The following is a 16,424-nucleotide window of genomic DNA, read 5'->3' as shown; positions in this document are numbered from 1 at the left end:
AAAAAAAGGAGAGTCAAGGACAGATCATAGAATTGACTTTTTGCCTGGGACTGGTCTTTTTATGAAAGATATCCATGACAAAAGATGAAAGCCTCATCCAAACAAAGTTTGCCTTCCAATTTAAGTTCAGAACAGTTCTTACCATTCCAGTTTGGCAGTTACATACCTTCCTTCAGAGAGGTTGTGCGTCGTCTTGCTCGTTTTCGTCCTTTATGATCTTCTTCTAGTATTTTATCATCAAAGCCAGTGAGCTCAATGGTTTCAGACTGACTTGTGGGTCCAGCAGAGAACCACTCTGGCTCTTCCTCAGTATAGGAGTCATTCCTTCTACGTTCCCCAAAGACACGTTTGCTGTCCCCAAATTCCCTCTGAAGTTGGTAGTTACAGCATGGAGAAGGAAATCAGAAGTTAGCTTGTGTATTCCAAGAGTTTCAAGCTCTCTGTTGGTTCACCAGCAATAGTTGAAAACATTTAAGAGACTAAAGTTGTAGTTAGCATTAACCTACTAGATCCTTTAATACATCTCCCTGCCAAATCATCTCACTATGCTTTTTAGCATTCGACCCAGTTTTAAGTTAATGAGTCTTTCACATTTAAAAGCAAGACAGGGGAGGGAGGGAGGGACTGATAAGACTTGCAGGGCCTCTAGGCCAGGTGGTGGGGCCCAAGCTCCATACTCCTGGAAAGAGCAGGGTGTGTGCGTGCCCGCACCCATGCACCTGTCCTCACCACTCCCTGGAATGTGCAGTGCTATTCCCACCCAGCCAGCCTGCTCATCCCCTCCCCCTGCAATGCCACTCTGAGCATGCTGGGCAGTGTCCAGTAACTAAAGGGCCCAGGGCAGCGACGAGCAATTTTGAATCACTGGGCCAACTGTCCACTTTGATCCTCCTCCCTGCAATTGGCAGGCCTGAGAAAGCTCTATTAAGTTCGCAAAGGTTCAGCTCCACACAGTTTAAGTCCCATCACCTGTTCTTAGAGTTCTAATTAGTTCTTTCCCCACCCCTATTGTATTTATACAGATGCTTAATATACTGGAACATTCCCCTAGGGAGTTTTGTCAAGTTATGCATTTAGTCATACTCCATCTCCTACTTATTTGTTGCACTTCTCAACTATATTTTGTCAGACTTCTGTTAATGCCTAGTTAGATGAGCTATAGCCACATTATAGGGGCTATACACAAAAACTATTCACCAACTATTTCTATAATCCATAAAATGGTGAGGGTTGCTGGATTTGAACCTAGCAAGGTGATTGAAGTCAACAAGCAAAAAAAAGTCTTAAAAACAAATGCAAAATGTTTTTCCTAGATAAATATTTTATTCTCATTGGTTGAGAACGAGTAACACTAATGCAGAAGCTATACTTCATTGTTAGTCAAAATTTATCTTTATACATTTAAAACATTTCCTTTGATTTTAGGCTTAAGTGTTAGAAAAGGGTTTGTGATTTGTATTTTAGACAGCTATTTTACTAGTGAATTATATTAAGTGGTGTTTAGATGGAAACTAAATGCTAGTTGTGCTTGACTGACTATTAAAAAGCTTCCAGAAGTGTGCCAATACATAAAAATTTAACAGGTTTTCAAAGGAAAAAAAAAAAACAACTTATCTATAGTTAAGCAAACTGAATTGATCTTTTTAGTCACCATTCCTTCAGCATTTTCCAGCTAGTGACAACAAGTTTTTATTCTTAGATTGTAAGTGAGGTGGGCAGGCAGGTGGGGAGAAAAGCCTCCTACTTTTCTCAACTCTAACATGGGAGTTAATTCAGTTAGCTAACTAGTTGAATGACTAACTCAATGTTCTAAGCATGTTCATAAATGCCTCCAGGCAAAAGCTGGTTTAGCACTACAAACTGGTTCCAGATGCTTACTCAGGGGACTTCCACCAATCCAGCATTGGCTTTTTTAAAATAAGAGCTTGGCAGCAAACACCTATTTAAAATGAATATATTGGTTAGCAACTTTAAGTTTATGCTTCTTTCAATTTTAATTGTTTATTAAACAAGGAAATCTTTAAATCCACCTTGTTTTTGCACCATATTTAAATGCAATGCTTGTTCCCCAGAAATAAGGAAAAATGTTTTCTATCCCTTTGTATTACTTGTGTCAGGTACAGCTGACACCACCCAATTTAGTATTTCAGAATCCTTAAACAACTTTTCCAAGTCATTAGTTATATTAACACTACACTTAACCTAGACTCCTGCAATTTCACAATTCAGGTTTATTTGGAGGATACATTCTATCAAATGCACAGGGACATTTAGTGAAGTTGAAAGGCAATAAATTTAACATCTAAAAACAAGTGCTTTTTCACATGATGAAGAGCTAGCCTGAGGAACACTTTTTTAAATAAGATAATATGTATGTAGAGAAATTACAGCAGAGGTGGATATTAAGTTTCAGAAATCTTGCAAAAACTATTTAAGTTGTGTGTATATTAAATAAAGTGTTAGGACATAAGTCCCTTCCTAATGGTGAGTAAGAAGCTGAGCTTATATTTAAGATAAAATAAATTTCTTAAAGAGCTGTAGCAATAGAGCATGTTCTACGTAAGTTACATTGAAGTGACATAACAGCTTTGATAGACTAGAACCCTGCTTTGTTTGCAGTATTCTATTCCGATGGAGCAAGTAGTCACACTTTTGTAGTCCCAGAACCACCAAGAATTCCTGTTTCACTTGCTTAGGTTATTGCCACATAATTTAATATGACAACTGTAACAAATTTAAATCTTAATCTCACCTAGCCAGTGGCCTTCTTTTAAAAAGCACAAAAAAAAAAAAAAAAAAAAAAGTGAGCCAGCACTCACACTGCTATTAAAAGAAAAAACACACAAACACCATCTAGTAGATATAGTCCAACAACAGAAGTCACGACAGATGACAATCTCATCTAGAAGACCAGGGATTGAATAGGTACTATAAACAGTTTGAGAACAAACCCTGAAACGCTTGTCTTTGTAGTCCCTCTCACGATCTCTGTCCCTTGCATCTCTAGAATCACGCATGTCCTTTTCATTGCCCCGGTGGTCTTTATCAAAGTTGCGGGCAGAGATGATTCTCCCACTGCCAATCCTGCGTCCACCAAGAACACGACCACCATCATTCTCCTTCTCCAAAGGGCTCCCTGCTCGACGTGAGCTGACAGCCGCAGTCACATGACAGCCTCCTCCAAAGCTCCGCCTTTGTGGACTTAGGACAACATCCAAATCATCTTCTTTCACTCGCTCCCTAGGATCTGCAGATTGGAAGAGAGTCTCTAAGACACATCCATTCTAGCAAGGACAGATTAGCAGAAATAGTTTGATAAATAGCCAGTTGAATTAGAGGCCCTTTGTAAAACACTGGAGCATAGTTAAGTTTTAGCTAGAAGTTCTTAAAAATGGATGTTTCCCCCATATCTAACTTTTTTGTGGCTCCTAACACTAACTGCAGAGTTAAATAAAAAACTTTATTTTTGGTAAATACCTCTAAAAGTCCAACAATGAACAACTCACATCTAAATACCAAATGATGAACCATTGGATAAATCCTCTTTAATATGTGCAGTGCATTGTGAGATATGCTACTGTATCTGTATTTTGATTGCATTGCTAATAAAGTCTTATTTTGAAAAGGAAAAAAGCTTGCAGCATTCCTGCTGTGAAGGGCAACATGTATTTTAAGAAAGAAAATTGAAGTTAATTATGCCAGTTTTACTTCACGTTCCAAGTGGGTTTAGAAGTGAAAGGAACAGTCTGAGGCACTAGAGTATGTTGAAAAATTTGTGAATGTCCTGCAACAATCATGTACCACATTACAAATTTGTGCGCGCACTGTTCTTAAAATAGGGGTTACAAAATGGTTTGATGCTATTTATTAAGGACTGTCTCATTCACATGCATTGTAATTGTTTAATTGACTTTTTAAAACCAAATTTGAAAAGATGGCTCCTTTTGCTATTCTGGTTGCCAATCCCTGCCCTAACAAATTCCATCTTCCCAATGAGGCTGGTTCATGGGGGCCTTAACTTCAAAACAGAGGGAAACAGAATATCATAGTTCCACTAGTAAGAGCATTAGGCCAGACAAGTAGCTGGGTTGTTTTTTGGGTGGGCAGGCACCCAGAGCAAGCTATCACCTTCAAAGAAGGTTCAGGTTAAAACAGCATTAATACCACCATGACTAGTCTACATTCCCACTGCTGCCAAAGCAAATCAAGATTTGCTGAAGTTGGGAGGAAGGGGAACTTCCCCACACTATTATTCCCCTCATGGTTTACAGTGATAATATAATTTTTGCCACTATCCTAGCTTCTTATTGTGCACTCACCAACTATCCTGCGCATGAGAGAAGTCCGGTCTGAATCCAAGTCTTTTTTGAACCCTTCTACTGGTGAAGTTTGCCCTGAACTTGGGTATAGAGATGCATGCCATTTTTCAGGGTCCCAAACTCCATCACTACACAAATAAGAGTTACAAAACCCTTTAATCGCATTCACAATAAAGATATACTTTAAGACACTAATCCATTGTAATACTACTTAAGCTAGAAGCAGCTAGTAACCTGTACTAATGGAGTGTTCAGCTCAAGTATGCATCCACTTTCCTACCTCAAACAGGCCCATTTACAGGGCATTATTGGTATATTTATAAAGGTAGGAAGATATGGAACAGTTGTCAAATATCAGTATCAAGACAGATGCTCAATATGCAAAGTACTATGAAACACCAAGTTGATACTTGAAGGTTGCATCAAATTTGTTTTCCCAAGAGTCAGATTTGCTCTCTTCCCATCTTGTTACATTCCACCATTTGCCTAGAGGTTAAAGCACAAATCTTATCAGTATACTGAACTCTTTAGCAGAGCAAAGAAGCAGTCATGTAGCACTTTAAATGACCAACAAAATATTTTATTAGGTTATGAGCTTCAGGGGCAGGCCCACTTCAATTCTTCATTTCTGCCCCATGAAAGCTTATCACCTAATAAATTTTATTAGTCTAAAGTGCTACATGACTGCTTTTTGGTTTTGTAAAGATACAGACTAACATGGGTAGACCTCTAACAAGTCATTCATAGTTAAAAGGCAGAAAACATGCATCTTCATCTCAAAGTGAATAAAATTATAAGTCAAAGTTGCCATGACAACTGATCAGTGCTATATTTTACCAAGCAATTAAAAAAAAAAAAAGTGTTGTTGGTTCTTACTACAACAAACTATTTCAAAGCTCAACCCAGGTGTATTAGGATAGCTGCATTAACTTGTGGAGCCCCCACCACCAGCTTGCCTCTGGACAGTTCAATTCTGAGAGAAGTCTTCTTACCAATACTGAAGGACCAGAAAGAAAGGCAATATTAGATGAAAGAGAATTTCCCTACGAAGTCTAATATTTGTAAGTGCTGTACTATGTACCCTTACCCACTGTGGCATTTCTCTCATGCTACAATTCATACACCATGCAAAGAAAAAAAAAAAAAAACAAAAACCACACACACCACACTGAAGTAGTAGAGATACCACCTATAGGGCTAAAGATACCTAGCTCAAACTACTCCATACTATCCATTACCTATTTTCTGAAAGGCAGTATCTTAAAACAAGCCTTGGTCATGGACTTAACTGCATCCTGATCAACATAGCTTCACAAGTGCTTCAAGGATTTTGCTTGTGGAACTTCTAAAAGAGCTATTTAGTTAAAACAAAAGTTTATTTTAAGACATGAAAATACCTGTCATATTTTTCAGAAAGACATGAAGGCCTCTGTTTAGAGTGGGGACGCTCTTTAATATCCAAGAGTTCTTCCTGGAAAGAAAAATTATTAAGTTACTTCTGACTCTCACCTGGGCAGAACATAAACAGAGCAAAGTTTGTTCCAGAACATATAGGTTTATTTTAATATCATGGATCAAGTTACCTGAATATTTTCCCAAAATATTGATCTGAACTTTGGTTCATGTATCATGTCACCCTAGTTAAATTACACACTTCTACCAACATGTCCAATTTCATTTCAGCTGCAGGCATCCTTCCAATAAACTATATGTAAATGGACTACAGTAGACTTATAGCTGTACAGTAGAGGGATTTATTTAAACTAGAACTCAAACTTTATTCAGAACTCTTCTGCGTGCTTTGACAAACTTACAAACCAAAAAGGACAATTGAGTTTTGAATCAAGAAGAGCTAGAGACTGTTTCAATGAAGGTGCCTGAAGTTCACAGTACTGCTTCATTTAGCTTTGTTATCTATTCCTTCAATTTTTGGCTGGATTGCCAATAGATGAGAAACTTGATAAGAGATTAAGATACTAGTTATTTTGATTACTGAAGGCTTTACTATTAATGCCAATTTGAGGCAAGACAAGTAAAAACCTTCCAATTGCTGTGCTGTCTCTTCACAGAAGCATTTAAAAAAAAAAAAAAAGGACCAATGCAGACTATTAGTATAATTTAAGAGGTCTCTGCCTCACAAGTGAAAGCTTATTATACTGGAAAAGAAACATTAAAAACAGGTATCTAGCAGATGGTATCCCCAAAGAACACCATTATGTTTGGTGACAAAGTCTGCTTGGTCAAGATAACAGCAACAAGTGGCTTTGTCTGTGTACTGGGGAGGGCTTGAACGAAATGAGGTTGTTGAAAGTGATCAAAATGTAAGCACTACATGGACAATGCTGCCACAAGCTGATTCATTCAATGGGTACGCTCAAGTTGCTTATCCTTTGAGGTGACTATGGTTTTTATGACCACTACTGATGCTGATGGAGTAATTTGTTCAGAGAACAGAGTTTAACATGAAGAGTGGAAGCAGAGGATTGACCTATCTTAAACAGATGGTCACATATACACTAGCAAGTTTTTCCTTGAAAGCAGAGGGCTCTTTCAAAAGATCCCATGGAGCATCTATACACAAAAAACTTGTTCTTTCAAAAATAAATGGAAAGAATGTAGCACTGCTTTCAAAAGAGCCCCTCCAGTCCCAAAATAGGAAGAGTGTCCTCTCTCTCGAAAGAAAAAAGTGTAGATGCTCTGTGGGCCCCTCCATAGCGCTGGCCTCCTGGAGCCCTGAGATGCCCCTGCCAGCACCCCTGGAGCTCTATGCTCCCAGTGTTCAGCTGCTTTTAAAGCCACAGGGACCCAGAAACCCCATAGCAAGAAGCTGAGAGCATGGTTGGAGCACAGACATGAGGTGCCCAGCAGTACACCCTCAGAGCCACCGCATGCAGGCAAGAGATGCCCCATGGTGAGCAGCCAGCCCCATGTGACCCCACTGAGGCAGCTGGTGGTGGGGGGGGGTCCCTAGAGACCAGCCCCAGCCACAAAGTGGAAGGTGCCCTCCTGGATGGAGCCTGACCTCCAGGTCCTGATGGGGCTCTGGGAGGAGGTGGTCCTCCATGTACACAGGAGCAAGAGGAAGAACACTGCAGTGTATGGCCAGCAGCCCCTGCACCTGAGGCCACCCTGCCCACACCTTAGAGCAAACTTTCTCCAAGGTAAAAGAACTGAGGCAGGGGTACGTGTGGGCCTGAGACATTGCCAGGGGTCCAGGGCAGGACCAGCCAGCTTCCCCTATTACAGAAAGCTGCATGCCTTCCTCAGGCATTGGGCCAGGTCCCCCCACCTACCACCCTTGACCCAGTGGCAGAGAACTCTCCTGCAACGGAAAGTGAGGAGGAACTAGGCCCATCCCCACACCAGCCTGGACAACCCAGCCGGGGCAGCCACTGAGAGCCAGAGACCAAGGCCCCATTGCTGTTCCATTGGGGTCATGCAGCCAAGTATTGCCAGACATCACCCTGGGACTCACTGGTAAGTGCCACGCATGTCTCAACCCTGGGCAACAGGTGTGCGCCTGGGCCACAGCTGAAAGGAGAACAGCCACATGGGTGACAGCCTGACATTGGATACCCCACCAAGGAGTGTACCCCTAGCATGCGGGCACACCTGCAGGGAACACTCATCACCCACCCCCATGGCCGCATGTATGTTGGGGGGGGGCGGCGCCAGGAAAGACCAGGCTGTGTCTGGCTCACCCACCACCCATGTTGAGGCCCCTCCATGGTTGCATACCCAACACTGCTCACTAGCCCATTCCCCCATGGGGTGGGGGGCAGAGAGGGCCCGCAATGGTCAGCCCCATCCCCAAACTATGCAGGGCACACATGCTATTGCTCTCAGGCCAGGGGTAGAAGCTGCTGCCCACAAGGGGTGGGGGGACATAGCATTCAGGGCTGGGCTGTGAGCCTGACTCCTCTCTCTCCCTCCATCACTACAGTTGCAACACCCAAGGGCCAGGAGAGCTCTGTCAACCTCCTTGCACTAGGGAGCCCACCATCACAAGGCAAAGGGCCTAGGCCACTGCAACCACCAGGGCCCAGGGAGGGCTGTCACCATAGCCAGACCAGTGAGGCCACGGCCAGCATGGCAACCCTTTGGGAGCTGAACCCGATGCTCTGGAAGCAGCTGGCCCTGGACACCATTGGCCTGGCATGCCAGCAGGAGGCACAGGAAGAAGCAACACTCACCCTGCACCACACATCTGCAGGGTCCTCGAGGACCAGTCGGCCTCCCCAGCCACCCTAACTACCCTGCTCCCACCAGACCTACCCCCGCTGCAATGTGGGGCCTGGCCAAATTGCTCATGGCCAGAGCCGGCCCTGCTCTGGCAGTCCCCCAGCACCTCCCTGTGGTTCCCTGTCCATCCCAGGCCTGCCCCTTGTATAGTTTCCCTCCTTGTAAATAGTGGTCAAGTTGTTTTTCCACATTTACAAGGTTTTAGTGTCTGTTAGTGACTAGTTCCTTTGTTCCACACCTCTTGCCTATCCACCCCTCACCCCATCCTCCCAATAATGAGGGATACAAGGGTGGCGAAGGGCTTGGGGCCTCCACATCTCTGCCACCAAAGGACATGAGGGGTGACTGCAATGGTTGTGGCCAGCAGCCCAGCTGGGGTGAGCATGCAGGTCTGGATGTGCCATTGGTCCATGGCTCTCAGTTGTAAGCCTCAGGACTGCACATGGGCTGTACTGTATGCAGCAGGCCTCGACGCCATGTGCAGGGTGGCGGATGTTGGGGACAGGCCCTTTAAAAGAGAGTAGCTGACTGCAGCTCTCAGAAGGGCTTAGCAGCCATACGACTGCCTGCAGAGTTTCCTCTTCTTTAGAAAGAGCAGAAGGCTCAATCTGCTTTTTGCCCATGGCCCTCCTGCTTCAAAAGAAGGTCTTCCAGCAGATCTATATCACAGTGACCTTTCAAAAGGTGTAGCCATTGTGTGCTATTGATACTAGGAACAAGTAATTCACACCTCTTTACCTGGCCTCGCAGATTTTCAAGACCAGCATCTGATGAAGCGAGTCTGTGCTCACGAAAGCTCATGCTCAAAACTTTTCTGTTAGTCTATAAGGTGCCACAGGACCCTTCGTTGCTGTCACACCTCTTTGTAATTTCAAAGAATTTGAATCCAATGTCCTAAACGCTAAGGGCTGGTCTACATTACATGCCTCCTAGTAATCTAAGGCATGCAAGATTCAGCTATGCAAGCAACATAGCTGAAGCAGACAGACCTACTTATTGTAGTGTCTTTCATGCAGCAAGGTTTGTAGCTCATGCTTTCCTGTTGACTCCATCTACTCTTCTCATCCTGGGAGAGTAGAGAGTTGACAGGAGAGCACTCAGAAGTAGATTTATTGCTTCTAAGATGCAATAAATCGACTGCCGGTGGATCGATCGCTGCAGTGTTGATCTACTACGCAGCAGAGACAAACCTGAAATTAAGACAAGTGAAACACTAAGTGCAGGATATTCAGACATTTAATTTTAAGTGAACTAGAAAAATTTAGGCGTTACCAAATCCTTGAATAACTTGATGCTGAAGCAGATTAAAAAAGTTTTCTAAAAATGGCACACATCCTGAATAGATAGAAAAAACATTTTAGACAGTTTTAAAATTTTTAGTGACCAAAAATACTAGAAGAGTTTCAGTGTTATGTATTTGTTGGCGATCAAGAACAAAAATTCTTCATTAAGTAAAGTTGCCTAGAACATACTAGCCAAGGCAGCTTGATAGCATTTAATGTCATTAAATATTGGGCATCTCATCTGCATTTGATTGGGCAAATTTTATTTAAGATGTCACCTATTCATGTCAGTTCATGCCCTTAAAACTGAAAAAGCAGTTATGAGAGTTGATTTAGGCTGCTTTTTGCAACTAAATCCTCCAACGGTAATTTCGAAACCCAGATTACACAGGAATGCTAGAAGCAAGACAGCAATTTTAATCGTATGATTGTATTACAGGTTCAAGTCCATTATCTACTAGGGACAGAACAACTATTTTATAATCAACGATAAACAGAGGCAGAAAGGACCCAAGTGTGAATTTACATTGTGGACCAAATGAAGTTGAGAAAAGGGCACTAGCAAAGGCCACTGAAGTCACCAATTTGCTCAGGCTTAGAAGCTATTACTAACCCATTTATGAGTGCAGATGATCACTCCTGCCATTGTCTTGATCAACTCAGTATTGGGCTAGCACAAGGATACTAGATCTACTCAAAGGCGAAATCCTGCAACTATTTTCAAATACAATTTTAGTATATTAAGAGAAAGTAAAAACAAACAGTACTTATTTGAAGAGGACTACTTGATTAAGTACTCAAAGTCTGTATTAAAAATAAGGTAATGAAGAAAACTGACCTCTCATTATAGGCTCTCTGGCTAGGTCTATACTTAACTTATGCAGCACAGTTACGTCAGATGGGGGAAGCCATACCCGTGAGCAACACATCTATGCTGGCAAACCCACAAGAATGGATGAAGCTAATTGACATGAGTGTTTTTGTCAGCACAGGAAGTGTATGGCCGTGCTGTTAGCCACCCTGAAGTGTGCTAAGAGTTCTTAAAATTAAAGAAAGTTGTTTCTTTCTTTAAAAGTCAAGGTTTCTCATTTAAAAAAACAGTTACATCTCATCACAAAACATGCTACACATATGGTTTCAAAAGAATGAATTAATGGCTATGGTCTGCCTAGCCTACCTACTAATACTTGGTTCCTGTAAGTTCCAGGCTTTCAATTTCTGTTTCCTCAGCAGACTAAAAAGTAACGTGTGCAAAGACAAACAAGCTGGACAGGATTGTTTTTGTTCCATGCCAGGGGTCAGCAACCCCTGCCATGGGTGCCAAGAGGGCACACAAACCAATTTTCATCAGCACACAAGATGGGAGCTGAGCCCCACCTCTTCTCCCCATGCAGCTAGGAGCTTGCTCAAAGCCATGCCACCCGTGAATTAACCAAACACAACCTAATGCTACCAGCCACCACCTAAAGATGCAGAGCTTTGCCACTTAACAAAACTGCTGTAAATAGGACCACATTAAGGACTTTAAAGAGTATCACTGGCACTTAGTACATGGAAGTTAAAAGGTCAAATTTCAGCACTCCACCTTGTATTGGTTGCTGACCCCTCTTCTAGGCTTATGTGATGGTGGACCTGGGCCAAGCATTAAAGATAAAATATATAGGAAAGCACAGATAGCAAGGAACAGTGAAGTGGACTGGAAAGAAAAAGGGAAGACAAATGAGCACAGAGCTTTATATATTCCACCCTCACTCCCAATTGTCACAGAAAAACCACTGTGGCTTCTGGGCACAAGAGATCTTAACTGGAAAGGATTTAAGAAATTTGTTTCCTAGGTAAAAAGGGAAAAACGTGTCAAGTGTAAGCAGTGCATGGTGAGGACAGGGGCCTAGATGTAAGGATGAATCATCATAAGAAAAAAAACTGCTTACTGGGGGAAAGTTACATGGATATGACTGAATGATCAACTGGTTAGTAAACAATTTCTTTGAAGTGCATCATTCTTCAAGACCCTCTCTATGCCTTTGAGTAGAAGTATGATTTGACAACAATCCCCCAAGCTGTTTGTAGTATTGGATGTTGCTAGGAAAAGTGGTTTAGTTTAACTAATCCTTATGGATTGTTTAGTTACCTAGTTTTTAGAATCTAATTACCCAAGTATACAATACAGAAAGCTACAGTAAAATCTAGAATTGCCACAGAGTATCTTTCTTATTTTATATTACATAAGACATGGCTCTTACTTTGAAGCATCATGGTAACAGAGCATAATGGCAATGCTGTAAGTCAATTTCAGCAACACTCAGCTTTCCAAGGGAACCCCATCCTGTATTTGTTCGCAAAAACAAATGTCAAATTTCGGTGGGGCTTACCCCAAAATTAAGTGCATGGTAAGTGCAGTCACTCTTTGCTCTTCTGGTAACTTGATTTAAATCCATTTTTGGAGAAGATTTAAGACCATAATTCCAATCACCTTGATTTTAAAATCAGTCCACCCTGGTACACCGGCAGATACTACTATGCATCATTCCATACTAACATAGGACATGGCAAGAGGAACTCTTTTTACTAGGGTAATTTCCACTCCAACTCATCTGAAAGTGGGTTTTACCCAGCAATTCTCATGAGCTGATAATTTTGTTAGTCTGAGGTGCCACAGGACTGCTAGTTGCTTTTAAAAAGTTACAGATGAGGTAACTAAAAGGGGTCACAAGGAGGAGGGAGAAAACTTGTTCTTTTTGGCCTCTGAGGATGGAGCAAGAGGCAATGGACTTAAACTGCAGCAAGGGAGGTTTAGGTTGGATATTAGGAAAAAGCTCCTAACTGTCAGGGTGGTCCAACAGTAGAATAAATTGCCAAGTGAGACTGTGGAATCTCCAGTGATGGAGCTATTTAAGAACAGGTTAGATAGATGTCTGTCTATCAGGGATGGTTTAGACAGTACTTGGTTCTGCCATTGGGGCAGGGGGCCGGACTCTATGGCCTTAAGGTCTCTTCCAGCCCCAGTATTCTATGGGCATGGCTATCACCAACTCTTCACTAGTTAAAGGAAAAGTGGGTAATTTACTCTGTGTGTGTGTGGGGGGGGGGGGGGGGGGGAAGAGAGAGAAGAAGAAAAAGAAAAAAAGGATCAAGAGCCTGAACAAATTAATTATATGTTCTGGAATCCAACAGCTGTTCTAAACCACCTTTTTTTGGGGGAAGGCAGTCACGTAGCACTTTAAAGATTAACGAGTTTGAGGAAAGCAAGATGAAGATTCCTTGCCTTCAGATTTTTTTTTTTAAAGCATTGAATGTTTTCAATGTTTTCTTTCAAACATTTTGGCTCAACTACTTTTTACTCCATTACTAGGCAATTCTTCAGTGTATATATTGCTTCCAAGTAAAATTTTAAGTCATGGTGCTGTATACCCACTAAATATAAATAAAGCTTAGCAGGCAAACATCTCTTCCAATGTTTAATTACTACAGTGTTTCTATTTTAGCTGTTTTCACACATTTCACAGCTATTCCTGATGCACAGGGCTAGACTATTCAATTAGAAAGGATGGTTTTGCTCAGCCAGAAACAAGACTGCAGTTGACATGACACCTTTCCTGAAAGTGGACCTACAATCTGTTTTCAGTTTCTCCCCTACTTTTAGTTGCATTAGGTTGTAAAGCTTGTGAGATTATAGCAAGTACACTACTACATTAGTAAGATTTAAGAAAAAGCTTTGTAAAAACGTCTTTCTTTACCTGCTAGGACAAACAATCTCAGCGATTTAAGGTGGCAGGAAAAATATAACTAGGCTTACAGTTATCCTAAGTTTATATTCAAAGCACTGAAAATATTTAGTACACAATTAATCAACACTTGAAGCACAGAAGTTCTCCCAATTTCATAGTTTAAAATGGAGACCGAACTGGTGTTGAAATTTGGAAGATCTTACTCTAAACCTTGTCAGTTCTCTAAACAGCACTGACTCATCTCTAGATACATTAGTTATGTCTATTGTAAGTGGACATTGTTCACTAGTTAGTTATTCATTCTAGCCAAATGGTGCATATTCATAAACACATTTAAGTCTTCCCCCTTCACTCAGACTTCAAATAAAGATCAGTTTGGTACAGCACAACTTCTGAAGTTACCCTTAAGGTAAACCTTCATCTCATTGGGATTTGCTCTACTGACAACACCACAATGGCAGTGAGGAACCTCAGTTCTTTGGACTGCAGTTTACATCACTGTAACACTGCAGGCCAAAACTATCATTTCAAAACAAAAATTTATAAGATCATACAGGATAGCTGTTGGGGGACCCATTAGCCAAGGATAAGGATGTAACCACACACCCTTGTATCCCTAAACCTATAGGGCCAGAAGCCAGACTTTGGATGGAATGGAGCAGTTGTGTGGCCCATTCCATCATCTCTCTCAGATACACATGCCACTGGTGGAAGACCAAATACTAAAGCTACATGGACTACTGATCTGACCCAATCGTGCACTCTTATTTCTTACATATGCTTGAGGTTTGTGATGAGTGCGTTTTAAAAAAAAAAAAAAAAAAGGATTTTCACTCTGCTAGGACAATGAAACAGCCATCTGACAAGCGTTAAGTTTAAGCAAACTAGAAATACTAAAGATATGGGGGGGGTGCTGAAAAGTTCATTCCTTTTTTACCTGAAGGAGGTAAAAATTATGGTTAACATCCAAAGTAAGGTACAATTTTTGCTATACAGCACCACAAGTATGATGGTTGAATCCTGTAGCGTAGCAACAGTCTACACCAACAGAAGATGTTTTTCCCCCAATAGTGCAGCAACACCACTTCCCCCCCAAGCGACAGTTGGTAAGATAACTGAAGCATTCTTCAGTCATTTAATTGCATCTATACTAGGGATTTGCTCATCATAGAGGTGTTACTCGCTGGTAGAAAAAAAAAAAAAGCATAATTCAATTTTAAACGTAGATCATGCTTGAGCAGTATAAGTTCACACACACTCGGAGGATTTAAGCAAAGAGTAGCAACTTAGTTTAGTGTTTCCAAAAATGCATGACACCCCATAAGCTATAAACAGTGATCCCTGGGCTGGTAATCATGAGCAACTGAGTTCTAAGCCTGGCTCTTTCAGTGACTGAGTATGTTACCTTTGAGATGCAATTTCATCTCTGCCTCAGTTTCCTTTTTATTAAGAGGCAATAATACTTCTATTAGCAAGGGTGAAGATATGTTCCAAGTGCTGTATCAGTACTTATGTGAAGTACCAGTGGTGGCCGGGGGGAGAGGAGAAGAAGAGGATGAATACAACAACCACACACTACATTTTCACTGCTACTTCGTGGCAAATATTAAGTCACCTTCAGTTATGTTCCTAGCAGTTGGAACAAAGAATTGCTATTTTCCAAAACCACTAAGTTTTCAGGACCATCAGTGGTTCAGACTAATCTGGTGGCTTGAATCATACTATGCTTTTTACATTAATTTCAGATGCTGTGGCGATCAGCTAAATCCTAGGAGAAATTCTTTTAGTTTTGAACAGATAAGCCATTTAAAAAAAAATATTAAAATTACAGAAGACTGTAAATTTAAACCCTTCCTCTCCAGTAAGTAAAGATGTTAAATTCCCTGTAGAACTGCAACATCAGTCGAATGATGCTAGAAGTACCCTGACAAGAGTTCAGCCACTGCATCCTGTTACTATTGCTAGTGCAGGAAGCATGGAAAGAATAGAAATACATGCTTAGTGCAGAGAAGTGACACCCTATGGCATTAGCAGCCTAGCTCCCACTCATCAGCAATCAAGACCAAACCAGGATCTGTGTTTCCCATGCCAGCAGGAATTGGGAACAAGGCAGAGCACCCATTTAGCTTTTGGGCAAGATGTAGCTTGTTGACCATCAGCCACCTCAGGCCAAACAAATAAGTATTACCAGAATCTAAAAGAAGCCACATTCTGTACTTTTAGGGAAAACTGCTACATTTGGCCTGTATGGGAGGCAGAGGGTAATGTAATCTCAAACTGCCAGGAAAGGTGATAGCAAAGGAGACTGGGCATGCTGACAGAAGTAAAGAGTGAGGGGGAGACATGCATGTAATTTAATCAGCTTAATTCCACCTCCCTGCTCAAAAAAAAGTTGATTTTACACAGTTGACAAGTCATTACTTATTTAAAGGAATCAATAACCCTGCCTCATCGCAACATTTCAGTCCCTCATTTGAAATTAACAGTGTCATGGGAAGGAACACAAATTTTTTTTTTTTTTTTAAATACACAGCTGAGCAGTGATCTGCAGGCAAGTAAAACAAGTGTCAACAGGGGATAAGAGGAGCTCAAGTCTTTGTACACATCTTGCTAATTCCTATTTTTTAGGGCAGGAAGTATGTTTTGAGTCCATGTTAATAGGCATGCTGAAAGAAGCTATTCTTTCATAAGCAAACCTAGATGAGTAAAGTGAGAGTAGGAAGCATCTTATTAATCAGTTTGCATAACATTCACCACTGTTAAATCCTAAGTTACCATAAGAAAATAGCCTCCTCATGTCCTTCTACAGTGCAACACTAGTCAGCAGTGTTGAAAACGCAGAATACTAACAT

At 41.4% G+C, this 16,424-nt stretch overlaps 1 protein-coding gene across 8 annotated transcripts in view; it reads right to left on the bottom strand.

The window, feature by feature from the left end:
• The window catches only part of EIF4ENIF1 (eukaryotic translation initiation factor 4E nuclear import factor 1), a 38,411-nt gene that overhangs the window by 19,734 nt on the left and 2,253 nt on the right, over positions 1-16,424 (bottom strand). For all 8 annotated transcript variants that reach the window (XM_075012689.1, XM_075012691.1, XM_075012690.1 and 5 more), the window contains exons 3-6: positions 5,717-5,790; positions 4,320-4,447; positions 2,952-3,247; positions 167-368 (exon numbers count right to left, since the gene is read on the bottom strand). In XM_075012689.1, the coding sequence (XP_074868790.1) occupies positions 167-368; positions 2,952-3,247; positions 4,320-4,447; positions 5,717-5,790 (700 nt within the window). The remainder of the gene's footprint in view (positions 1-166; positions 369-2,951; positions 3,248-4,319; positions 4,448-5,716; positions 5,791-16,424) is intronic.

The sequence above is a fragment of the Carettochelys insculpta genome, chromosome 18 (genome assembly GCF_033958435.1).
Source record: "Carettochelys insculpta isolate YL-2023 chromosome 18, ASM3395843v1, whole genome shotgun sequence".
Lineage (NCBI taxonomy): Eukaryota > Metazoa > Chordata > Testudines > Carettochelyidae > Carettochelys > Carettochelys insculpta.
Note: the sequence above shows the minus strand (reverse complement) of the source record. Positions and strands in the feature narration are given on the sequence as shown.